This window comes from Podarcis cretensis, assembly GCF_951804945.1.
Source record: "Podarcis cretensis genome assembly, chromosome: 1".
Classification (NCBI taxonomy): Eukaryota; Metazoa; Chordata; class Lepidosauria; order Squamata; family Lacertidae; genus Podarcis; species Podarcis cretensis.
The window spans coordinates 1664408-1685515 of record NC_137170.1 but is presented as its reverse complement, the minus strand read 5'-3'; the positions used below and the strand labels follow the sequence as shown (position 1 = coordinate 1685515).

The 21108-nt window shown below is 47.1% G+C and overlaps 1 protein-coding gene across 1 annotated transcript; it reads left to right on the top strand.

Moving 5' to 3' along the window:
* Positions 1 to 3011: 3011 nt before the first annotated feature.
* TMX1 (thioredoxin related transmembrane protein 1) lies at positions 3012 to 15246 on the top strand. Its single transcript, XM_079958492.1, has 8 exons — positions 3012 to 3235; positions 7140 to 7255; positions 9223 to 9268; positions 9569 to 9697; positions 10374 to 10419; positions 10883 to 10984; positions 11091 to 11160; positions 12259 to 15246. The coding sequence occupies exons 1-8, from the start codon at positions 3042 to 3044 to the stop codon at positions 12414 to 12416; spliced, it is 861 nt and encodes a 286-aa protein (XP_079814618.1). The 5' UTR covers positions 3012 to 3041; the 3' UTR covers positions 12417 to 15246.
* Positions 15247 to 21108: the final 5862 nt, after the last annotated feature.

Below are 21108 nucleotides of genomic sequence, written 5' to 3'. Positions count from 1 at the left end.
ATGTAGGAATTTTGAAATTAATGCAAAATAAACACAAGTGAACCTCCTTCCAGGATCTCAGGGTACTCAGCAGGTCTGCCTGAGGTTAATGAGCTGACAAAAGTGATGTTAGCTACTCTGACAGACAAAGCAGCAAGTTGCTTTTGACTGCAATCCAACTGTGTTTCAGTGTCAAGTTTGAGTGACACATAAAGGGGCAGCCTCTGGCCCCAGACCCCACTTTGGCGCCTCCCTCTTTTGCCCGCCCACCCACACAGCTGGAGACACTTTTTGAAAAAGAAGGAACGATCTTTTAGCTTTTTGAAATGCTAGTTTTAATGTATGTATGCGCTGGTACCTCGGGTACCACTGATATATTTTTTATGGAATATCTATGCCGCCCTTCCTCCAAAGATCCCAGGGCGGTCTGCAATGCGACACCCCGGAAGACATCATGTACAGTGGTGCCTTGCAAGACGAAATTAATCCATTCCGTGAGGCTCTTCGTATAGCGGTTTTTTCATCTTGCGAAGCAAGCCCATTGACGGCTTAGCGAATTAGCGCTATTAGTGGTTTAGCGGCTTTTAGCGGATCAGCTGATAAGCGGCTTAGGGCTTAGGAAAAGGGGGAAAAAAGGGAAAAAAACCCCACAGGAACTCGCAAGACATTTTCGTCTTGCGAAGCAAGCCCATAGGGAAATTCGTTTTGCGAAGCCCTCCAAAACGGAAAACCCTTTCGTCTAGCAGGTTTTTCGTCTTGCGAGGCGTTCGTCTTGCGGGGCACCACTGTAATGTTATCATCTATCGCAGCCTTTCTCAACCTTGGGTTCCCAGATGTTGTTGAACTACATCTCCCATCATCCCTAGCTAGCAAGGCCAGAGCTCAGGGATGATGGGAGTTGTAGTCCAACATCTCAGGACCCAAGGTTGAGAAACATTTTGGGGTTCATTTCGGACTCACAGCTGTCCATGGAGGCGCAGTTTGATTCTGTGTCCACGGCAGCTATCTACCAGCTCCACCTGGTACGCAGGCTGAGACCCTCCCTGCCCACAGACTGTCTGGCCAGAGTAGTGCATGCTCTAGTTATCTCCTGCTTGGACTACTGCAATGCACTCTACGTGGGGCTACCTTTGAAGGTGACCCTGAAACGACAACTAATCCAGAATGCGGCAGCTAGACTGGTGACAGAGTGGCCGCTGAGACCATATAACACCGGTCTTGAAAGACCTACATTGGCTCCCAGTATGTTTCTGAGCACAATTCAAAGTGTTGGTGCTGACCTTTAAAGCCCTAAATGGCCTCAGTCCAGTATACCTGAAGGAGCATCTCCACCCCCATCGTTCTGCCTGGATGCTGAGGTCCAGCGCCGAGGGCCTTATGGCGGTTCCCTCCCTGCAAGAAGTGAGGTTACAGGGAACCAGGCAGAGGGCCTGCTTGGTGGTGGCGCCTGCACTGTGGAATGTCCTCCCACCAGATGTGAAAATAAGCAGCTATCTTATTTTTAAAAGGCATCTGAAGGCAGCCCTGTTTAGGGAAGTTTTTAACACTTGTTATGTACTGAGTTAATAGGATCCAAAATGCAGCAGTCTGATTGGTCGTAGAACAATAGGATTCAGAATGCAGCAGTATGATTGGTCTGCAGGAGCCACCCAATCCAGCTCCAGGTGGAAGTGAATCCACAACCTGATTGGCCTACAAGAGAATCCCGGAATTAGCCAATCACATGCAGCCCATTGTGTAAATAATGTATATAAAGCAGATACTTTATACAGTGGTGCCTCGCAAGACGAAAAGAATCCGTTCCGCGATTCTCTTCGTCTAGCGGTTTTTTCGTCTTGCGAAGCAAAGCCCATTGACGGCTTAGCGGATTAGCGCTATTAGCGGTTTAGCGGCTTTTAGCGGCTTATTGGGACGCAGGTGGCGCTGTGGGTTAAAGCCTCAGCGCCTAGGACTTGCCGATCGAAAGGTCGGCGGTTCGAATCCCTGCGGCGGGGTGCGCTCCCGCTGCTCGGTCCCAGCGCCTGCCAACCTAGCAGTTCGAAAGCACCTCCGGGTGCAAGTAGATAAATAGGGACCGCTTACCAGCGGGAAGGTAAACGGCGTTTCCGTGTGCGGCTCTGGCTCGCCAGAGCAGCGATGTCACGCTGGCCACGTGACCCGGAAGTGTCTCCGGACAGCGCTGGCCCCTGGCCTCTTAAGTGAGATGGGCGCACAACCCCAGAGTCTGGCAAGACTGGCCCGTACGGGCAGGGGTACCTTTACCTTTACCTTTAGCTGCTTATCAGCTTAGCGGATAAGCTGATAAGCGGCTTAGAAAAAGGGGGGGAGGGGGAGAAACCCGCAGGAACTCGCAATACATTTTTGTCTTGCGAAGCAAGCTCATAGGGAAATTCGTTTTGCGAAGCGCCTCCAAAACGGAAAACCCTTTCGTCTAGCGGGTTTTCCGTCTTGCGAGGCATTCGTCTTGCGGGGCACCACTGTAGTGGTATAGTACTTTATAGCAGATAGTGGTACCTCCTTCCCACTATGAGCTGAATAAAGAGCATGAAATCCACTCTCGACTCCGAATATAATTCAATACTTAATGCTGTATTGTTTTTAACACTTGATTGGAAGCCGCCCAGAGTGGCTGGGGAAACTCAGCCTGATGGGCGGGGTATAAATAATAAATAATAATTATTATTCGTATTCGTATTAACACTGTTCTCTGGGTTCCACCTGCCGGCCTCTCTCCCCTCGCCCGAAGCCAATCGCAGCTTCCATCAAATGCAACGTCACGCGATGAGAATCGCTGAGTCATCCTAACGGGACCGAGCCTGCTGCTTCTGCCCAGCCAGGAGGGGCGGGGCAGGCCTCGGTCCCAGCCAGCCATTGGCTCGCCGCGGAAGGGCAGCTGCCCAATCGTCGGAGCCTGGGCGGAGCCACCTCCTCCCGCCCGAAGGGGAGAAATGCAGCGCATGCGCAGGCCAGCTCCCTTCCCCGCGACCGTTGACACCGCCCGTTTTTCCCGGCATGCCGCGGGGCCGCCTTCCCTTGTGACATGCGCGGTGGAGAGGGCCAAGATGGCGGCTCCCGGCGCCTTCCCGTTCTCCTCAGCGCCGCCGCCGCCGCCGCCTCGCCGCCGCCTCCTCCTCCTCCTCTTCCTGGCGCTCCTCTTCCTGGCGGCGGGGCCCGCGCGGGCGGGAAGGAGCCGAGTGAGGGCGCTGAGCGACGGGTCGTGGAGGGACCTCCTGCAGGGAGAGTGGATGGTCGAGTTGTGAGTCGGGGGGGGGAGGCTGAGGGGGAAGGGGCGCTCTGTGCATGCTCAGGGGAAAGAGCGAGGGACACCCTTCTCATATCCCTATCCCTGTTATTAAGTGATTAAATAAATCTTCCTTGCCAAATTATTTTCATTAGGTTTCAAAAAAAAATTAATTTATTATTTTATATAAATATATATATATGTATGTATGTATGTATGTATGTATGTATGTATACATATATAAGAATAGTGTATATATATATAAAGGTAAAGGTAAAGGTACCCCTGCCCGTACGGGCCAGTCTTGCCAGACTCTGGGGTTGTGCGCCCATCTCACTTAAGAGGCCAGGGGCCAGCGCTGTCCGGAGACACTTCCGGGTCACGTGGCCAGCGTGACATCACTGCTCTGGCGAGCCAGAGCCGCACACGGAAACGCCGTTTACCTTCCCGCTGGTAAGCGGTCCCTATTTATCTACTTGCACCTGGAGGTGCTTTCGAACTGCTAGGTTGGCAGGCGCTGGGACCGAGCAGCGGGAGCGCACCCCGCCGCAGGGATTCGAACCGCCGACCTTTCGATCGGCAAGCCCTAGGCGCTGAGGCTTTAACCCACAGCGCCACCTGCGTCCCTTATATATATATAGAGTGTGTATATATATATATATATACACACACACACATACACACAAATTTTCCATTTTTATGGTAAATTATTATTATTATTAATATATAAACAATATAATTCTTTTACTTTATTTTCCATTTAATTATATACATTCACATCATCATGATCGACTTTACCGCCCTGGCTCTTTAGAGCCTATTGACTTCCTTCCTTCCTTCCCTCCTGCCTCATGGCTATCAAAATTCACCTTTATATCATTGCATTTTGCACGTTTTCCAATTCTAATTGCACTTATTACAAAGTTACTCAAAATTTAAATAAATACAGAAAGGTACTTGAAAGATTATTGCAAGCAATTGACATCCCTAGCAGGGTTGTCGGAAGACTTGTGATGAGAAATTTGCTACCTTTCTGTATTTATTTGCAAATTTATTTATTTGGTTTTTCAGTTAAAAAATTTACAGTCAGATATCCAACATAGAAACAAAATTCCAAAGAATCTCCTGGACTTCCCTCCTCCCCTTTGTGGGTCCTTCGTTAATCATTTCCCCTTTTACGATAATCCATATCTTTTCTCTCCATTGCGTCCAAAATTCAGCATTAAACCACAAGTCTTATTCCAATCCTACTAACGATAGTTTTCCGAATTTTTAACAAGCCAAATTACAACAGATCGGATACAATTTCTCCCCGTTAAGTTGACTTCCTTCCCGCTCTCCACTGTCATGTTGTGCACCTTCTGTCCTATTTATAAAGTTCCCCCACGGCTCTTCATCCAACACGGGGCATTTTGCAGGATGGAAACACAGGAAGGGATACTAGCAGGAAACACTAATCCCTAAAGGAGAGAGAAGAGCTTGTCTGTGACTAGATGGCGCGTCCCTCTTAGGGGGCTCCTTGGAAGGGCCTTCGCTTCTCTTTCTGAGGCACAGCTGCACCATGAGCAGGCGGAAAAAAAACACTGCAACAGGGCAAAACTCTTAATATGGTAGTTGACACGCCACAAGCACACGAGCCACTTCCTCAAATGCACAAAGATTGCAAAAGTTGCAAAGAGTTTTCAGTGAGTTATTAAAACAGCTTTGCCCTTTTTAAAATCTGCACTTGCCCAGCCGCTACTTTGGTTGATTTTAATGATTTATTTATTTATTTATTTATTTATTTACCTACTTGATTTCTATAGCTCCCTTCATCTAAGAAGCGCAGAGTGGTTTGCAGTATGAAAGCACAAAAATACATAACATATTAACAAATAGAGCAATACCCCCCCTCTCCAGGGTTTAAACGGCCACAAATTGTAGCCGAAGCCTGGGGAGAAGAGGAATGTTTTTGCCTTATCACCCAAAGATCATCAGGTGACTTACATTAAAGAAAAATACATACAGGAACATAGTGACATAGAAGGGGGAACTGATAGTCTGCTGTTGCACAACTTAGAGCATTTTGAACAACTTCGTTCTTGCTGCCAGAGCTGGATGTGAACCAAGGAAATGCCACCCTCCCCCCCTTACTTTGTTGTATACACACTTTCACCTTTCATTATCATTAATCATAAAGCCAGGCTTCAGTGATATAATGAGCATATTAAAAAATTGTCCAGTAGCACCTTGTTGTTGTTTAGTCGTTTAGTCGTGTCCGACTCTTCGTGACCCCCTGGACCAGAGCACGCCAGGCACTCCTGTCTTCCACCGCCTCCCGTAGTTTGGTCAAACTCATGCTGGTAGCTTCGAGAACACTGTCCAACCATCTCGTCCTCCGTCTTCCCCTTCTCCTTGCACCCTCCATCTTTCCCAGCATCAGGGTCTTTTCCAGGGAGTCTTCTCTTCTCATGAGGTGGCCAAAGTCTTGGAGCCTCAGCTTCAGGATCTGTCCTTCCAGTGAGCACTCAGGACTGATTTCCTTCAGAATGGAGAGGTTTGATCATCTTGCAGTCCATGGGACTCTCAAGAGTCTCCTCCAGCACCATAATTCAAAAGCATCAGTTCTTCGGCGATCAGCCTTCTTTATGGTCCAGCTCTCACTTCCATACATCACCACTGGGAAAACCATAGCTTTGACTATACGGACCTTTGTTGGCAAAGGTCTGCTTTGATGCCTCTGCTTTTTAAGATGCTGTCTAGGTTTGCCATCGCCTTTCTCCCAAGGAGCAGGCGTCTTTTAATTTTGTGACTGCTGTCACCATCTGCAGTGATCATGGAGCCCAAGAAAGTAAAATCTCTCACTGCCTCCATTTCTTCCCCTTCTATTTGCCAGGAGGTGATGGGCCCAGTGGCCATGATCTTCGTTTTTTTGATGTTGAGCTTCAAACCATATTTTGTGCTCTCCTCTTTCACCCTCATTAAAAGGTTCTGTAATTCCTCCTCACTTTCCGCCATCAAGATTGTGTCATCTGCATATCTGAGGTTGTTGATATTTCTTCCGGCGATCTTAATTCCGGCTTGGGATTCATCCAGTCCAGCCTTAGAGACCAACTAAGTTTGTTCTGGGTATAAGCTTATGTGTGCATGCACACTTCTTCAGAACAAACTTAGTTGGCCTCTAAGGTGCTACTGGACAATTTTGTAAGTTTTGTATTTATTTGGACTGCGTCAGACCAACATGAATCTAGAATAATGAGCATATGCAGCTGCATTACCTTGCTAAGAGGAGAATCTGGTGTTCCACCCAGAGTTGTCAGCTGTGGAGAGCAGTAGCTCTGCAGGATTGTAGGCAGGAGAAGGTCTTTTGCAGTCTGAGGTCCTTTTAGCTGGAGACACCAAAGGCTGAGTCAGGGAATGTTGGCATTACTCTCTCTTCTCCCACCTAGCTGTGAACTCATCTCATCGTCTAAGGATAGGTTCTGAGGCCTTGCAAGCCCCCCAACCTGTGCCAGGTTCTTTCCTGTGAGCCCTTATTGGGAGAGTGCAGAGCGGGAAGTAGTTGCCTCCCAAAGGAGAGCCGCTGGATCATGTCACTGGCAGTGGACCATGTAGGAGGCTGACTCCAAATCCTTTCTTAACCATGAACTCATAAAACAGTATTGAACAAAAGAGCATATCTTGCATTGTGAGTGGCTGCTATACATTCTTTTGTAAGTAGTTTTCTCTTAAGTTGTGCTTTTAGCACTCTATAGACATGGCATGGATGGTGAATGTGTTTCAGGGAACTGGATCATAAAAATATATTATAAAAGGTGATGGTTTTGTGGAAAGGAAACTTTCCAGAAAAGTGGTGTAAAGCTGCATAATCGTTAGCGGAGCAAAAGAGGGATTTGTGTTTTCTCGCGCAGTAGTTGCTTACATAAGTTTTCTTTTCTAGTTATGCTCCTTGGTGCCCTGCCTGTCAGAACTTACAGCCAGAATGGGAGAGCTTTGCTGAATGGGGGGAGGATCTTGAAATTAACATTGCAAAAGTGGATGTGACAGAGCAGCCAGGTAAGGTTCATTTCTGTCATGGGGGAAATAGTTTATATGTTTGTAATTCATTATCTTATTAAAGCATTCACCTTGTAGGTGAAAAGGAATTGCACACAGGTGAGTGAGGTGCTCTGACCTCCTCTGACTCAACGCAGAAACCAAATCCATCCTCTGTGCCACCACAGTAATACAATGGACTTCTGGGGGCAGGATAATAATAATAATAATAATAATAATAATAATAATAATAATTTATTTATACCCTGCCCATCTGGCTGGGTTTCCCCAGCCACTCTGGGCTTAAAGAATATATAAAACATAGTAAAACATCAAGCATTAAACACTTCCCGAAACAAGGCTGCCTTTAGATGTCTTCTAAAAGTTCTGTAGTTCTTTATCTCCTTGACATCTGAAGGGAGAGCCCTGCACGTTACACAGGACTTCAAGGCCCCCAGTCCATGACAGGCTAGTGAGTAACTTTTGAGAGTTCATTTTACAAGGATGTTCTAACTTGTTCAGATACAGTAGGTTGCATTAGAGTAGATGCATGTGCCACACATCTGTGTTGATTAGGCTAAATCAGGCTTAGGCAAACTCCAGCCATCCAGATGTTTGGGACTACAATTCCCATCATCCCTGACCACTGGTCCTGTTAGCTAGGGATGATGGGAATTGTAGTCCCAAACCTCTGGAGGGCCAGCATTTGCCTATGCCTGGGCTAAATTTTACTTTGAACACTCTTAATGATGTAAAGCAGTAGCTTTGAGGTGTGTCCTGGAAAGTCTGGTGCTGCTTTAGAAGGTTTGGGGGATTCTGCCATGAGAATATGAGAAATAGCAGCACTCCACTTTGAAGGAGGGATATGCTCTTAGTGTGAGTCAAGAGGTTTGTCCAGCACTCAGTACAAGTTCCCTAGGTAGCAAGACATTTGCAAAGGAGAGCATGCGTAAAACTGAAGTAATTATAGTCAAATAGCATGCTCCATAAATATTAACATGGATAACAGTACACCACCTATTTAAAATATTCTTAAATTTTCACAATTAAACATCATCGCATCACACCATAATAAATTCATATTTTGGGATTACTTAGATCCCTCGATTTCCCCCCACACCCTCCCCTGGTTCTTTTGTCTTATCTTAATTTATATGTGTCAATGATTTCCTTATCTTTTAATTGTTTCCGAATTTAAACATTCTCCTTGATATTACAAGTGTTTTTTTAAAAAACTGCTACTGTATTAACTAACAGTAAGGTAAAGGTAAAGGTACCCCTGCCCGTACGGGCCAGTCTTGACAGACTCTGGGGTTGTGCGCCCATCTCACTTAAGAGGCCAGGGGCCAGCGCTGTCCAGAGACACTTCCGGGTCACGTGGCCAGCGTGACATCGCTGCTCTGGCGAGCCAGAGCCGCACACGGAAACGCCGTTTACCTTCCCGCTGGTAAGCGCTCCCTATTTATCTACTTGCGCCCGGAGGTGCTTTCGAGCTGCTAGGTTGGCAGGCGCTGGGACCGAGCAGCGGGAGCGCACCCCGCCGCAGGGATTCGAACCGCCGACCTTTCGATCGGCAAGCCCTAGGCGCTGAGGCTTTAACCCACAGCGCCACCTGCGTCCCCACATTAACTAACAGTACACCACCTTAATTATGTCCTGCTAGCATGCATGTGTGTGTGTGTTGCTGTTGCAAAAATATTCAAGTCACTATTCAAGACAAATAGCTTTTGTAGAGTAAGGCCTGTCCGTTTGGGGTCCGAGTATTGGTTATATGTTACGTGGGGTTGGAGAGTTGATTGCTACATGAGTATTTTATGCGGGTTGTAGAATGCTTAAGAGTACAAAGTTCAAGGGTTACACAAAATATGTGCAATTTGGGAAAATAAGACTTAGCAAGCCTTTAGCAGCAATACATATTGACAGCATAGAAAAAACCCTTACTTCTAACAAACTTTTAGCTCTGATTTTCCTTCTGAATCTTTCTGCAGGACTGAGTGGACGGTTTATCATAACAGCACTCCCCACCATCTACCAGTAAGTACTCTAATTAAATGTGACAGGTTTTTTTATGGGGGGGCAGTCCTTAGTTCTTCATTCCTCACCCCCAGTTCTAATTGGAACAATAATACTGGACTTCAGCTCTCTCTGTCTTCTTTGGACAAAGATGGGGGCGGGGGGTGGGAGAGAATGCCAGAATCATTGGGGAATAAAGCTGACAATGAGTTCTTGTGTTTGTACCAACGCTTAGCCTTAGCATATGAGTCCAGCAGTCTTCTCCATAGTTTCACGTATGTGGAATTTTTGAGTTACTGAGAGGACTCTTCTTTTGAGCAGCTGTAAAGATGGTGAATTCAGACGATACCAAGGTCCACGGACTAAAACGGATTTCATCAATTTCATCAGTGACCAGGAGTGGAAGTCCACTGAGCCCATTTCTTCATGGTTTGGTCCATCTTCCTTCCTGTAAGTGACAATTAAAGTCTCTTTCTCCTCCCTAATAGGCTTCTGCAAAGATCAATAAATGCAAATGATTGAATTCTCTCTTAAGATCATTTCTTTTAAATATTCAGTCACCTTGAAAATTGCTTGAGGGTCTTGGTAGACCACTTAATAAACTTACTTATTTCAGCACTGATAGTGTGGTCAAACCAGTATCACCTTGTGGAAATTGCAGGTCAGCCTAGGCCAGGCTGCTTAAAAAGGCTTCTTTAAGCTGCTAACTTTTCCAGCAAAAATTACCCTTCTCCATAACCATATTATGAAAATCATGTGCTCTAGACTAGGGCCTTTTCCCCAGCCTATTTAATCAATCTGGTCTTGGTCAAAAGCCTCCTTTAACTCTGTGTTAGGAGAAGAAGGATTGATGGTAGAGCCAAGGAAACCATGTCCAGAGGAGGTTACAGAACGTTACAAAGTGAATTTTGAGACGAGAAGGACGTTGCAGTTGTGCCACACACCCCCCTTCTCTAGCAAACTTCCGGCGTCAGAATCCCAAGTATGGCAGAGAAAACATGAGGCATTCCGAACAAAGGTTTCATTAGTGCCCCAACGGGAGTGAACAACACTTGGTGTTTTGTTGCCTTCTTTGATTGCAGAAAAGGCCTTTGTTTTATCTCTTCTGCTTTTTGTTTTTTGGCAGGATGAGCAGCATGTCTGCCTTGTTCCAGCTATCTATGTGGATCAGGGTATGTGTGTGTTTCAAATCTCCCTTTGAGCCAAAGACACTTGAGTGTCTACCTTGGTGACCCAGGGGTTGCCGGTATAGCCCCTGTGGGCACAACTGCCACCTTGAGGAGGTCTTCCCCTGCCGGCCATCAAGTCTCCTCCCCTTTTACTGCCCCCTTGCTTCTGAACCGGTGAGGGGGGTTATCCTTTCTTTCGTAGAAAAGTGCATAGACCTGAAGGAGGAAGTTCGAAGAGACACACTCTTTCCCACTTCCTCATTCAGCTCTCTGTGCTCAAGAGTAGTTCTGCTGGGTCTATCTTATACCCAGGCCCCTTGGAAAAGTGTGCAATTTCTATCTTTCTGGGGTTTTTGTGGGCAGGGCGGGGGGGATATGTGATCAGAAGGGGTGGCATTAGCTCAAAAATTCATACACACCAAAGGTTTGGTGACCCTCTGCCCTAACCAGCTTCCTTCTCTTGTAGAACTGCCACAACTATTTCACAGAAAACCTCGGCATCCCAGCCTGGGGGTCCTATGCCATTTTTGCATTTGCAACGTTGTTTTCAGGACTCCTTTTGGGGCTTGTAAGTAGATGTTTTCATATGCCTTGGAAACTTTGACGTTCACATCTCACATCACACACGAAGCAATAATACAGTGTTAAAACAAAGATTTTTTTTTCTTTTCCAGATAATGGTATTTCTGGCAGACTGTATTTGCCCTTCCAAAAAGCACAGACCGCTGCAGCACCATTATCAAAGTAAGCTCTATTGCGTGTCTTGAGTTGCAAACTGAGGTTGGATCGCAACTCCTGTCATCCCTGACTAAGGATGATGCAAATTGTAGTCCCAGAACATCTGGGGATCCAAGCTGAAGAACACCAGCAGAGAGCAAGGACCCAAAAGCTGATGGTCCATAGCACAGGAAACACTGTATCCCAGGTAGAAACAGGTAGAAGAAGCAAGCAGGACGACATGGAAGCAGGACACCAAGGGGCAAAGGCAGTGGCTGACCGCAGAGCCAAAAGGGATAGCAACTAGGGGCTGCCCCCTGAGCCAATCAGAAGGCTTAGAGAAGCCAGAAGCTTCTGGACTCAGGCTTACTCACATTCTCAGAGCTGAAGCTAATTCTCATTTGTCAGGCCTGTCTCCCGTCTCAGAGCACAGTAGCACAAGTTGACAAAGGTGCTCCCAACTGATGAGATCCCAGTTCCCAAGAAATAACATTTCAGAAGTCGAAGCGAAAGAACCTTTTTCTTGATAGTGGCCTTACTCAAACTCACCCCATGCCCGAAATATACAGCCATGAGAATCATAGTTAAAAAATGGATAATTGCTGCTGTATAATGGCTTGGCTCCTTAGTTGCCCTGTGCCAGTGGCCAGGGCTGGAATCAGTAGGTGGACATTTGAGGCAAGCAGATTTTGGCTGAGCTGTTTGGAGAAACTGCCTCATAGCTTAGAGCTGTGGGACAAACAGTGGAAGGTCAGAGACGGCCTCAGGAGGTGGTGGGCTGTCCTTCCATGGAAGGGTCTAGGCAGAGGTGGACATTCATTTGTCTGGGACACTAGTTTCACTCTGCCAAGGCTTGTAGAATGGTTTCAAAACTTTTAAAGTATTCCAAAAATGAAAAGAAAACTACCTCAATGCTTCTTTTTATGTCCGTGATTAATTTTAGTGCATTTTGCTTAAAGTTGCTGGTAAAAAGACAGGTCCATTACTGAAACAGAAATTCCCGGTGTTTATTTGTGGTTTTGAAAAATGGAAGTCCCAGTACTTGGGCAAAGCTCCAAGCTTGGATCCCCCGTAGGCCTGAGCAGGTCATCTTTGCCCAGAGGTAAAAGTATATTTTCTTTTCAGAAAAGCCACCGGAGTCTACTCGGCTCTTGCCAAAAGCGGGTGAAGGACTGAAGGAAGATGATCTTTCCGATGCCGAGGTGGAGCCCAGAGAACCACCGAATGCACTGAGACAGCGTACTGCAAACCCCATTGCCCGCGCTGGAGCAGAGCAGTCGTAGCTACTAATTCCAGCTGGCTCCCTTTCTGGATTTCCTGAGTTACTACTTGACATTCAAAGGGGAGGGAGAGGGAGGTTCTCCTTTTCCTCTCCTTCAAGAGAACAGACATGGAACAGTTTGAAGTGCGGGAAGGGGGGCGCGCAACCACATTTTGATTTAGTCAGTCTTTGATAAAGTTTGATATGTGAAGCAATGGAGGTGGCAGCCTTGGGCTGGGCCGGGCAGTGCAGAAGGGCAAGTTACATACACGGCTTTCTGTCGGTATCCACATGAGTTGTTTCTGATGGCCAGCCTGCAGTGCTGGAGGAAGTTTCCCTGAACTGTCCCCGATGAGGCTTCTCTGTGTACGCATTCCTTCCTCGTCATGCAGAGGCAGTCCGTGAAGAGGAGTCTTCAGACATGCCTTCTGCTCTCTTCCTCCAGTGCTAACAAGAGGGGACTCCTCTCAAAGTAGCTCCGCTCTTCAGAATGCAAAAAAGGAATCTGCAGCTGTGTCTGAAACAGGCCTCTGAAATAAGCAGGGAGATTCGAAGGATGTAGCTAATTTCGCATGCTCAGGAAGGGGCCTCCTCTTTGGGCCTGCGTCTCTTGGCCAGCTGCCCCCAGCACAAGCACCGAGGGGTGCTGCCAAAGCCGTTTGTCGGTGACCTGGGTGGGGTCTGCTCTCCAACCAGGAAGGAGCCCCAAACCCTCTGGGCACCCCAAAAACAGTCCTTTGTCCCCCAGCCTAACGTAACATTGGTTGTCTTGGCTTGTTAGTTTTGGCCCTCTGCTTGGCCAGTCCCCCCACTTTTATGTGACAGTCCCCCCACCCCCTTGTTCCTCCTGCTTTTATAACCCATGAAGGAGTTGAGAGATGCCGTGTCCCAAACTTTGTTGACTTTGAGGCTAAAGGATGCGAATCGTATGCAAGGGGGAAAGGCAGGTTGTGAAGTCAGCTGTTTGGTCACCTTCTAACTTGTTCTTGCAAACTAATACTTGTAAGTAGATTGCAAAATTAAGGATAAGAACTCTAGCAGGTTTTTCCGAGGGCTTGGCTCAGTCCTTGATTTCTCTGCCCAGGTGCCTTTTTTCTATCTCTGTCCTCAACTGAAAGTTTATTACTCCTCACAGTATTCTAGAAGAGGCTTTGACTCTTTGAGCCGCTTCCTGTGGCAGACCACAAAGGCCAGTGACACTGTGAATGCAGTTAGCATTTCTATGTCTCTCTCTTCCTCTGCGGCCACTTGCTCTTTTTCTACAGCGCACACCATTCTCCTCTTGAAGGTTTTCCACCTTGGGGCCAGCAGCTTGCTTTCTGCCCTTTTAAGTACAGCCTGAGTGTATTTACTTCCTCATTGTTTCCTCACAGAGCAGACATGGGGCATTTCATGCTCAAGATTAGGCCGCTTTTAGCCATCCCAGGTAGTTTTTCCTCATAGGTGTTTGGTTTATCTAGATGAACACATGAAAGCTCTGTGCTCAGCTCTAGTCGGCTTCTAAAAAAACCTGGGGCATCTCTCCCAAATCTTACGGTGCATAGTGCTTGTAAAGGACCAACGATGCGTTTGGGAAACATTGAGACCGGCTTACAGCCGCTCTCTTTAGCCAGGTCCTGCCTGTCTCTGAAAGTGGCTTGTCATTGCCTCCAACTCCCTTTAGAGCCTTGAACCCAGCACTTGGTCACGGCCTGATCTAAGGTGGGCTGCAACCTCAGTACCATTCAAATATATGGTGAAACGATTGAGAGCTTGGGTTTCCAAATGTGTGTTTCGGCTGAAGGTGGTCGGTCCCAGGTCATTAGAGTAATGCTATTTTTAAACTTTTTAAAGCTTTCAGTAAGTTCCACGGCAAAGTGGGCCTTGGACTGCCCCAGTTCCTAGTTGTCTGCCTTGGATCTCCGGCTTCATGCCGTGTTCAAGAAGCCCTCTGCCCCGTTGTTGCTGTTGTTGTTTTCCTTTTTGCATTGTGTTTTCATGCGTAAAAAATATGGCAGGCTTTGGAGGGGTGGGGGGAGATAAGGTTTTCAGAGTCAGTTCCTGGTCAGTAAGCAATCCTCTTCCCCACTCCTGTATCCCCAGAGGTATCCAGCCTTGGCCAACCTGGGGCCTTCCGGGTGTTTTGAACTCCCATCATTCCCCGCCAGCACTGCTTTGATGGCAGGGGATGATAGGAGTTGTAGTCCAAAACACTGAGGTGGGCCCCAGGTTGGCCAAGGCTGCTTTTATGTAGCAGTTGGGGGTGGCAGATGGAGGCATCGGCAGGTGTGTGCGCCTGCTTGCTTCTCCTTTGCCACAGAAGACGGCTCAGTTGCATCCCATAACATTTCTCTGCCTGAACCACAACTTTTGAAGCCCTAGTTGGTGTGGGAGATTTTTTAAAAATATATATTTTAAACTGTTGGCACATGGTCCCCGAGAGAGGAAGTGCAAAAAAGGGGGTCATTCCATTTGCAGCCTGCCATTTGCTTGAGGAAGGACATTCCTGGTTTCTGACTTAAACAAACAGCGCTCCTTGGGTGGGACAGTTGCACCCGCTTCCTTTTTCCCCTGGCGCAGTCGTGGCCAAGGCAGCTGACCTGAATGCATTCCAGCTCTGAAGAACGAGGGAGCCTTTCCTGACGTGACCAGGCACCACTCCGAAAGGCAGCTTGCAGAAACTAGGTTTAGGTCTGAGTTACTGCAGAAGTGACTTTGGACACGAAAGACTAGTTCATGGTCCAAGGCGCAGTAACTGAAGCATGTTTGCTGTTCTCAGTTGTTGAGTGAATGTTGTTTTTGCAGTTGACTAGATGCCTCGGTCCTACCTGGGAAATCGTTTCCAAGTAATAAAATAACAGACATGTAGGAAACTTGTAACTGTACCTTGTGGTCTTTAGGGGTGGCTGCCAGAGTCTCCGAGGTGCAGCTCTAAAATGGTGGAGCAGCTCTAAAATGGTGTATCTCCCCCTGCCTCCAAACCTAATAATTAACAGTAGACACTTAACCAGCATTCCCTGTCCACACTCTTCCTTTGGACAATGCAGAATCTAGTCAGTGAAATAAAGCCTGCTGCTCAGTTGAACAGTTAGAACACAGCTGTTTCTCCCTCACGCCCCATCTTGGAGGCTCTGTTCCAATCACAAACTTCCTGCCCAGAGTGTCGTTTTACAGAGGTGACAGCGTGTCTCTCTACTGGTAAGATCACTGTTGGTTGTTTGTTTATATGGCATATATACTTTTTCTCCAAGCAGCTCAAGGTGGCATATGTGGGTCTCCTCCCCCTTTTATTCCACAGCAACCCTGGAGTGAGCTTCATGTCTGAGTGGGGATTGGAACCCTGGTCTCTATCAGGTCCTAGTCTGACACTCTTAACTGCTGCACCACTCAGTTTTGCATGCATGTGTTTGTTTTTGCACAGCAGAGGGAACGGGTGGCGCTGTGCTCTAAACCACTGAGCCTCGTGGGCTTGCTGATAGGAAAGTCAGCAGTTTGAATCTGCATGACAGGGTGAGCTCCTGTTGCTCTGTCCCAGCTTCTGCCAACCTAGCAGTTCAAAAGCCCACCAGTGTGACTAGATAAATAGGTACCACCGCGGCAGGAAATTAATCAGCATTTCCATGCACTCTGGCAATTGTCAAGGTGTCCCGTTGCTGCAGAAGCGGTTTAGTCCTGCTGGCGACATGACCCGGAAAAGCTGTCTATGGACAAACACCGGCTCCCTCGGCCCGAAGGGCAAGTTGAGCGCTGCACCCCATAGTTGAATTAGACTGGATTTAACAATGCAGGGGTCTGTTACCTTTTTTTGCACACCTCTCTAAATGAATGACACAAATGACTTAAATCTTTGATAAGTTAGGGAACTTCCTGGGTGATGTTCATCCCCCAACATCCTGAAGCTCACGCCTTTTATCATAGAATTGGAGTTGGAAGGGATCCTAAGGGTCATCTAGCCCAACCCCGTGTGTCGCCCACTCTGATTTCCCAAGCTCATTTGTCTTCTTGCTAGCAGTGTGTGTAAAAAGATTAAAGTAGCTGGACGAGTTGAAGTGAAAATAACTGAGTACCAGCATTAGCAGAGACATGCTTTAAGAGCCCAGATTAAAATGCTGCCTCTCGTTTTGCTGCTGAATCTGCCCTGCTCCATTTTTAAATGGAAGCCCACGCACACGCGAGTGGAGTGTTTTCACTTGAGCTATAAAAGGAGCCACCCAAGCGCCGGCTTCTCTGGGGACTGGCATTCAGATAAATGTCCGGCAGCTGTGCTGCCACATCTTGTTCCTGTTGCATCTCTGCAGTGCGAGGGAAGGAGAGGCTTTTCCGCTGGAGCAAACAAACCGAGTGGCCCTGTGATGCTGAGCTGGTCCGAAGGGAGGCTTGAAATACACATCAAAGGGAATATAATCAAGGTCGTCCTAAAAACAAATAGCAACCAGTCCTTCCACAGCCCCTCGCTGCCGCAGAAAGGAATGCTGGCCCCTCGGAAGAACAAACAGCACCCATAGCTGTAGCCAGCTGAACCTAAACAATGGATTCATGACTCTGCCTTTATATGGATGAGGCCACAATCGTCTACTCCAGCCTTACCTCCCCAGACTTGGTGCCCTTCAGGTGCTTTGGAGGACAGTTCTGAGCCATGCTGCTACCTCCTCCCCGCATTGCACACCCATGTGGTGCTGAGGCTGCTGGGAGTTGTAGTCTTAAAATGTCAGGAGGCTACCACATGGGGGGTCCTGGCCTATGGAGGTCAAAGGCTGAGCCTGGGCCCCTTCTGCATGCAGAACATGTCTCAGTCCCCGGCATCAACCAGATATGCTGCTCCTGATAATGGAGGTTCCATTTAGTTGTAACTCATAGCCACTAGGGACACGGGTGGCGCTGTGGTCTAAACCACTGAGCTTGGGGTTGCTGATCGGAAGGTCGGCGGTTCGAATTCCCGCGACGGGGTGAGCTCCTGTTGCTCAGTCCAAGCTCCTGCCAACCTAGCAGCTTGAAAGCACGCCAGTGCAAGTAGATAAAGAGGTACCGCTCTGGCGGGAAAGTAAACAATGTTTCCGTGCGCTGCTCTGGTTCGCCAGAAGTGGCTTAATCATGCTGGCCACATGACCCGGAAGCTGTACGCCGGCTCCCTCGGCCAATAAAGTGAGATGAGCACCACAACCCCAGAGTTGTCTGCGACTGGACCTAACGGTCAGGGGTCCCTTTACCTAGTAGCCACTGACTGACCTCCCTTCTCCATGAATTTGTCTAGCATATTTGGGAGCCTCTGACCCATAAGAACCTTCTGGATCAGGCCTACGGTCCATCCAGTCCAGCCTCCTCGCAGTGGCCAACCCAGGTGCCTATTATGGGAAACCCGCAAACAGGATCTGAGCTCAAGAGTCCTTTTCCCTCCAGTGGTTTCCATCAACTGGCATTTGGAAGCATAGCTGCCTCAACAGGACGCAGAGCATAGCCCACATCAAAGCTTTCCAAACTTTTCATGTTGGCGACACACTTTTTAGACATGCGTCATTTCGTGACACAGTCATTCAGTTTTACTAGAAAACCAGAGATTAAACATTCTTGACTATGCTACCACTCAGTGGATTTGTAACTGACTGACTGACGGAACCCAAAGGGTGCTCATCAATGGTTCCTCTACATCCTGGAGAAGAGTGACTAGTGGGGTGCCACAGGGTTCTGTTTTGGGCCCGGTCTTATTCAACATCTTTATCAACGACTTGGATGATGGACTCAAGGGCATCCTGATTAAATTTGCAGATGACACCAAACTGGGAGAGGACAGGATCACACTTCAAAACGACCTTGACAGATTAGAGAACTGGGCCAAAACAAACTAGATGAATTTTAACAGGGAGAAATTTAAAGTATTGCACTTGGGCAAAAAAAATGAGAGGCACAAATACAAGATGGGTGACACCTGGCTTGAGAGCAGTACATGTGAAAAGGATCTAGGAGTCTTGGTTGACCACAAACTTGACATGAGCCAACAGTGTGACGTGGCAGCTAAAAAAGCCAATGCAATTCTGGGCTGCATCAATAGGAGTATAGCATCTAGATCAAGGGAAGTAATAGTGCCACTGTATTCTGCTCTGGTCAGACCTCACCTGGAGTACGGTGTCCAGTTCTGGGCACCACAGTTCAAGAAGGACACTGACAAACTGGAATGTGTCCAGAGGAGGAATGGCTAAGGGAGCTGGGCATGTTTAGCCTGGAGAAGAGGAGGTTAAGGGGTGATATGATAGCCATGTTCCAATATATAAAAGGATTGGCAATGGTGGAGCTCCTCCGATCGGGAGGAACTTGCTCTGTGAAAAGTAGGGTCTGAACTGCCACGGCGAAGGCGGAGACCCATAGAAATCACAGGTGGAAGAAGCCTGTGAACTTGGGATTCGGCTGGCACCATTCGCGCCTCCCCTACTCGTGGGGAACCCTGTTTTGGGGATCCGGAGCGACGTGGGGTGAGCGGCGCGGTGCTTTGAATCGACTGCTTCTTTCACGAAGTGAAGCCGCATTGCTATTGTCGGAGAATGCTGACTTTTTTACTGTGGACAATTGGACTTTAAACAACAACCCGTGAGTAGAACGGAAAATTGGATTTTTAAATACCTTAATTTGGCAACGAGCAGGGAAGGTTCAAAACAGGAAGTCCGACTTCCCTTTTTGTAAATAGACTGAAGCAAAGAGGTTGCAAGCTAAGGTCTTGGAAAGCCTCATGTAAAGGATTAAATTTCCATCGATTGAAACCATTAAACCCCCCTTGGAAGCAGGGGAAGAGGGGGGAAATTGTGGACTGTGCATCCTGCAGGAGAGAGTGGTAAAAACGAAATTATCACTGCTCTGAACTCCTGGGAACGGGCTGCCAGCAGATTGACGTTTGGAAGAGTTCATTGACAGCGAAAAACAGTTAATAAGAGAAATATATTGCTTTCACTTTCCGCTTCTGCGTTTTAAAAGGAAGAAAAAGCAATTGAAAAAGTAACTGAAAACTGAAACTATTTTACTTTTGGAATTGTGTTGGAAAGGATTGATACAAATGGAGATTGCTCCCCCCCCTAGAGGGAGTCTTTGAAACTGTTACAAGAGTTGAGCTGAAACTGTTACAAGAGTCGAGCTGAGGAATCCAGCTGTACGATAAGGATTGTGAGAACTAGAGACTGACCTTGGACTAAAATGTCAGCAGATGAGATAATAGTGTCTGCATTTTGCAGGATAGATCATTTGCTGAAACAGCTTCACAAGAAGATAGATGCTATGGCTACTAAAATTGACATTTCGGGACTAAAAGTGAATACCAACACAGAAATAACTCAGGACCTGGCACAGGAATCTATTCCAACAGGGCAAATTGTTGAAAAGGAGAAGGAGAAAGTTGCTGTTGTCGAACTCAAAGTAATACAAGGGGGAGCCTTAACCTCACAGAGGCAGGTCGAGGGTTACAGGTCGGGGCCCTTTATGGTTGAAACTGGAAGAGGTCAGATTTTGAGGATTGGAGCCTGGCCTGGGCTGGAGGGGGAAGGTTGGAGAGATCCCCTTATGCAGGGATCAACTGGCATTTGGGATATGGATTTGGGTCGGGAGGGGATTGGAGCTTTGGGGGCCTTTGGATTTGGAGGAACCTTGAAACAAGATTTGAAATATTTTATGGATCCTAGTTTTGACTATGGAAATCTGGCTGACCTGTCGAGATGGAATAAAAGTGCTGTTGGGTCGGAGCTTCCCCGAGATCTGCTCTCTTGGCAGAAGGGATGTGGAGAAGAGTTAAGAGCCTCGGACATAAGATCTCCAGGTTGATGGACTATATGACATTGACGGAAAGGACTGGCAGAGGCCGAGACCAGGAAGAGGAGACGGTGAAGAAGATTGGAAAATTTTAAGTCTATATAGGGAAATTTTGTAAAATTTAATGAGGGATAGAAAAATCTTGGAATGGAATTTTTTTTTGGCCTTAGTGGAAATGTTTTAAGAGGTTAAGTGTAAATAGGTATATTAGATTTAATGGGGAATAAGATTTAAAATATTTTAAGATAAAGGATTTGCTGAGATAGAAGTGGAATACAAGGAGGGAGGTGAGAGGAGGTCAATGAAACAAGGGAATGAAAGATAGATTATGGTAAAGGTATGATGTTTGTTTTTAAATTATTTTTGTTTTGTTTTGTATAGTTTATGGTGTTTAGATGTTAAGGTTGTGTTTTGTGTTGTCTATATTGTATTGTTTCTTTTGTTTCTTCTTTCTTCTTTTTGTAAGTTTTAAAAGTAATAAATATCATTTAAATATATATATATATATAAAAGGATGTCACATAGAGGAGGGAGAAAGGTTGTTTTCTGCTGCTCCAGAGAAGCGGACACGGAACAATGGTTCCAAACTACAAGAAAGAAGATTCCACCTAAACATTAGGAAGAACTTCCTGACAGTAAGAGCTGTTCGACAGTGGAATTTGCTGCCAAGGAGTGTGGTGGAGTCTCCTTCTTTGGAGGTCTTTAAGCAGAGGCTTGACAACCATATGTCAGGAGTGCTCTGATGGTGTTTCCTGCTTGGCAGGGGGTTGGACTCGATGGCCCTTGTGGTCTCTTCCAACTCTGTGATTCTATGAAACTAACCCCTGTCCAGCCCCGGGAGGAGAGTGGGGAGCGTTCGCACGACACACCTAGACGCCAAAGCACGAACATGTTGTTACGCGCAGTTTGGAAAGCTCTGGCCTACGTGGAGAGCACTTTTCCATCTGCAC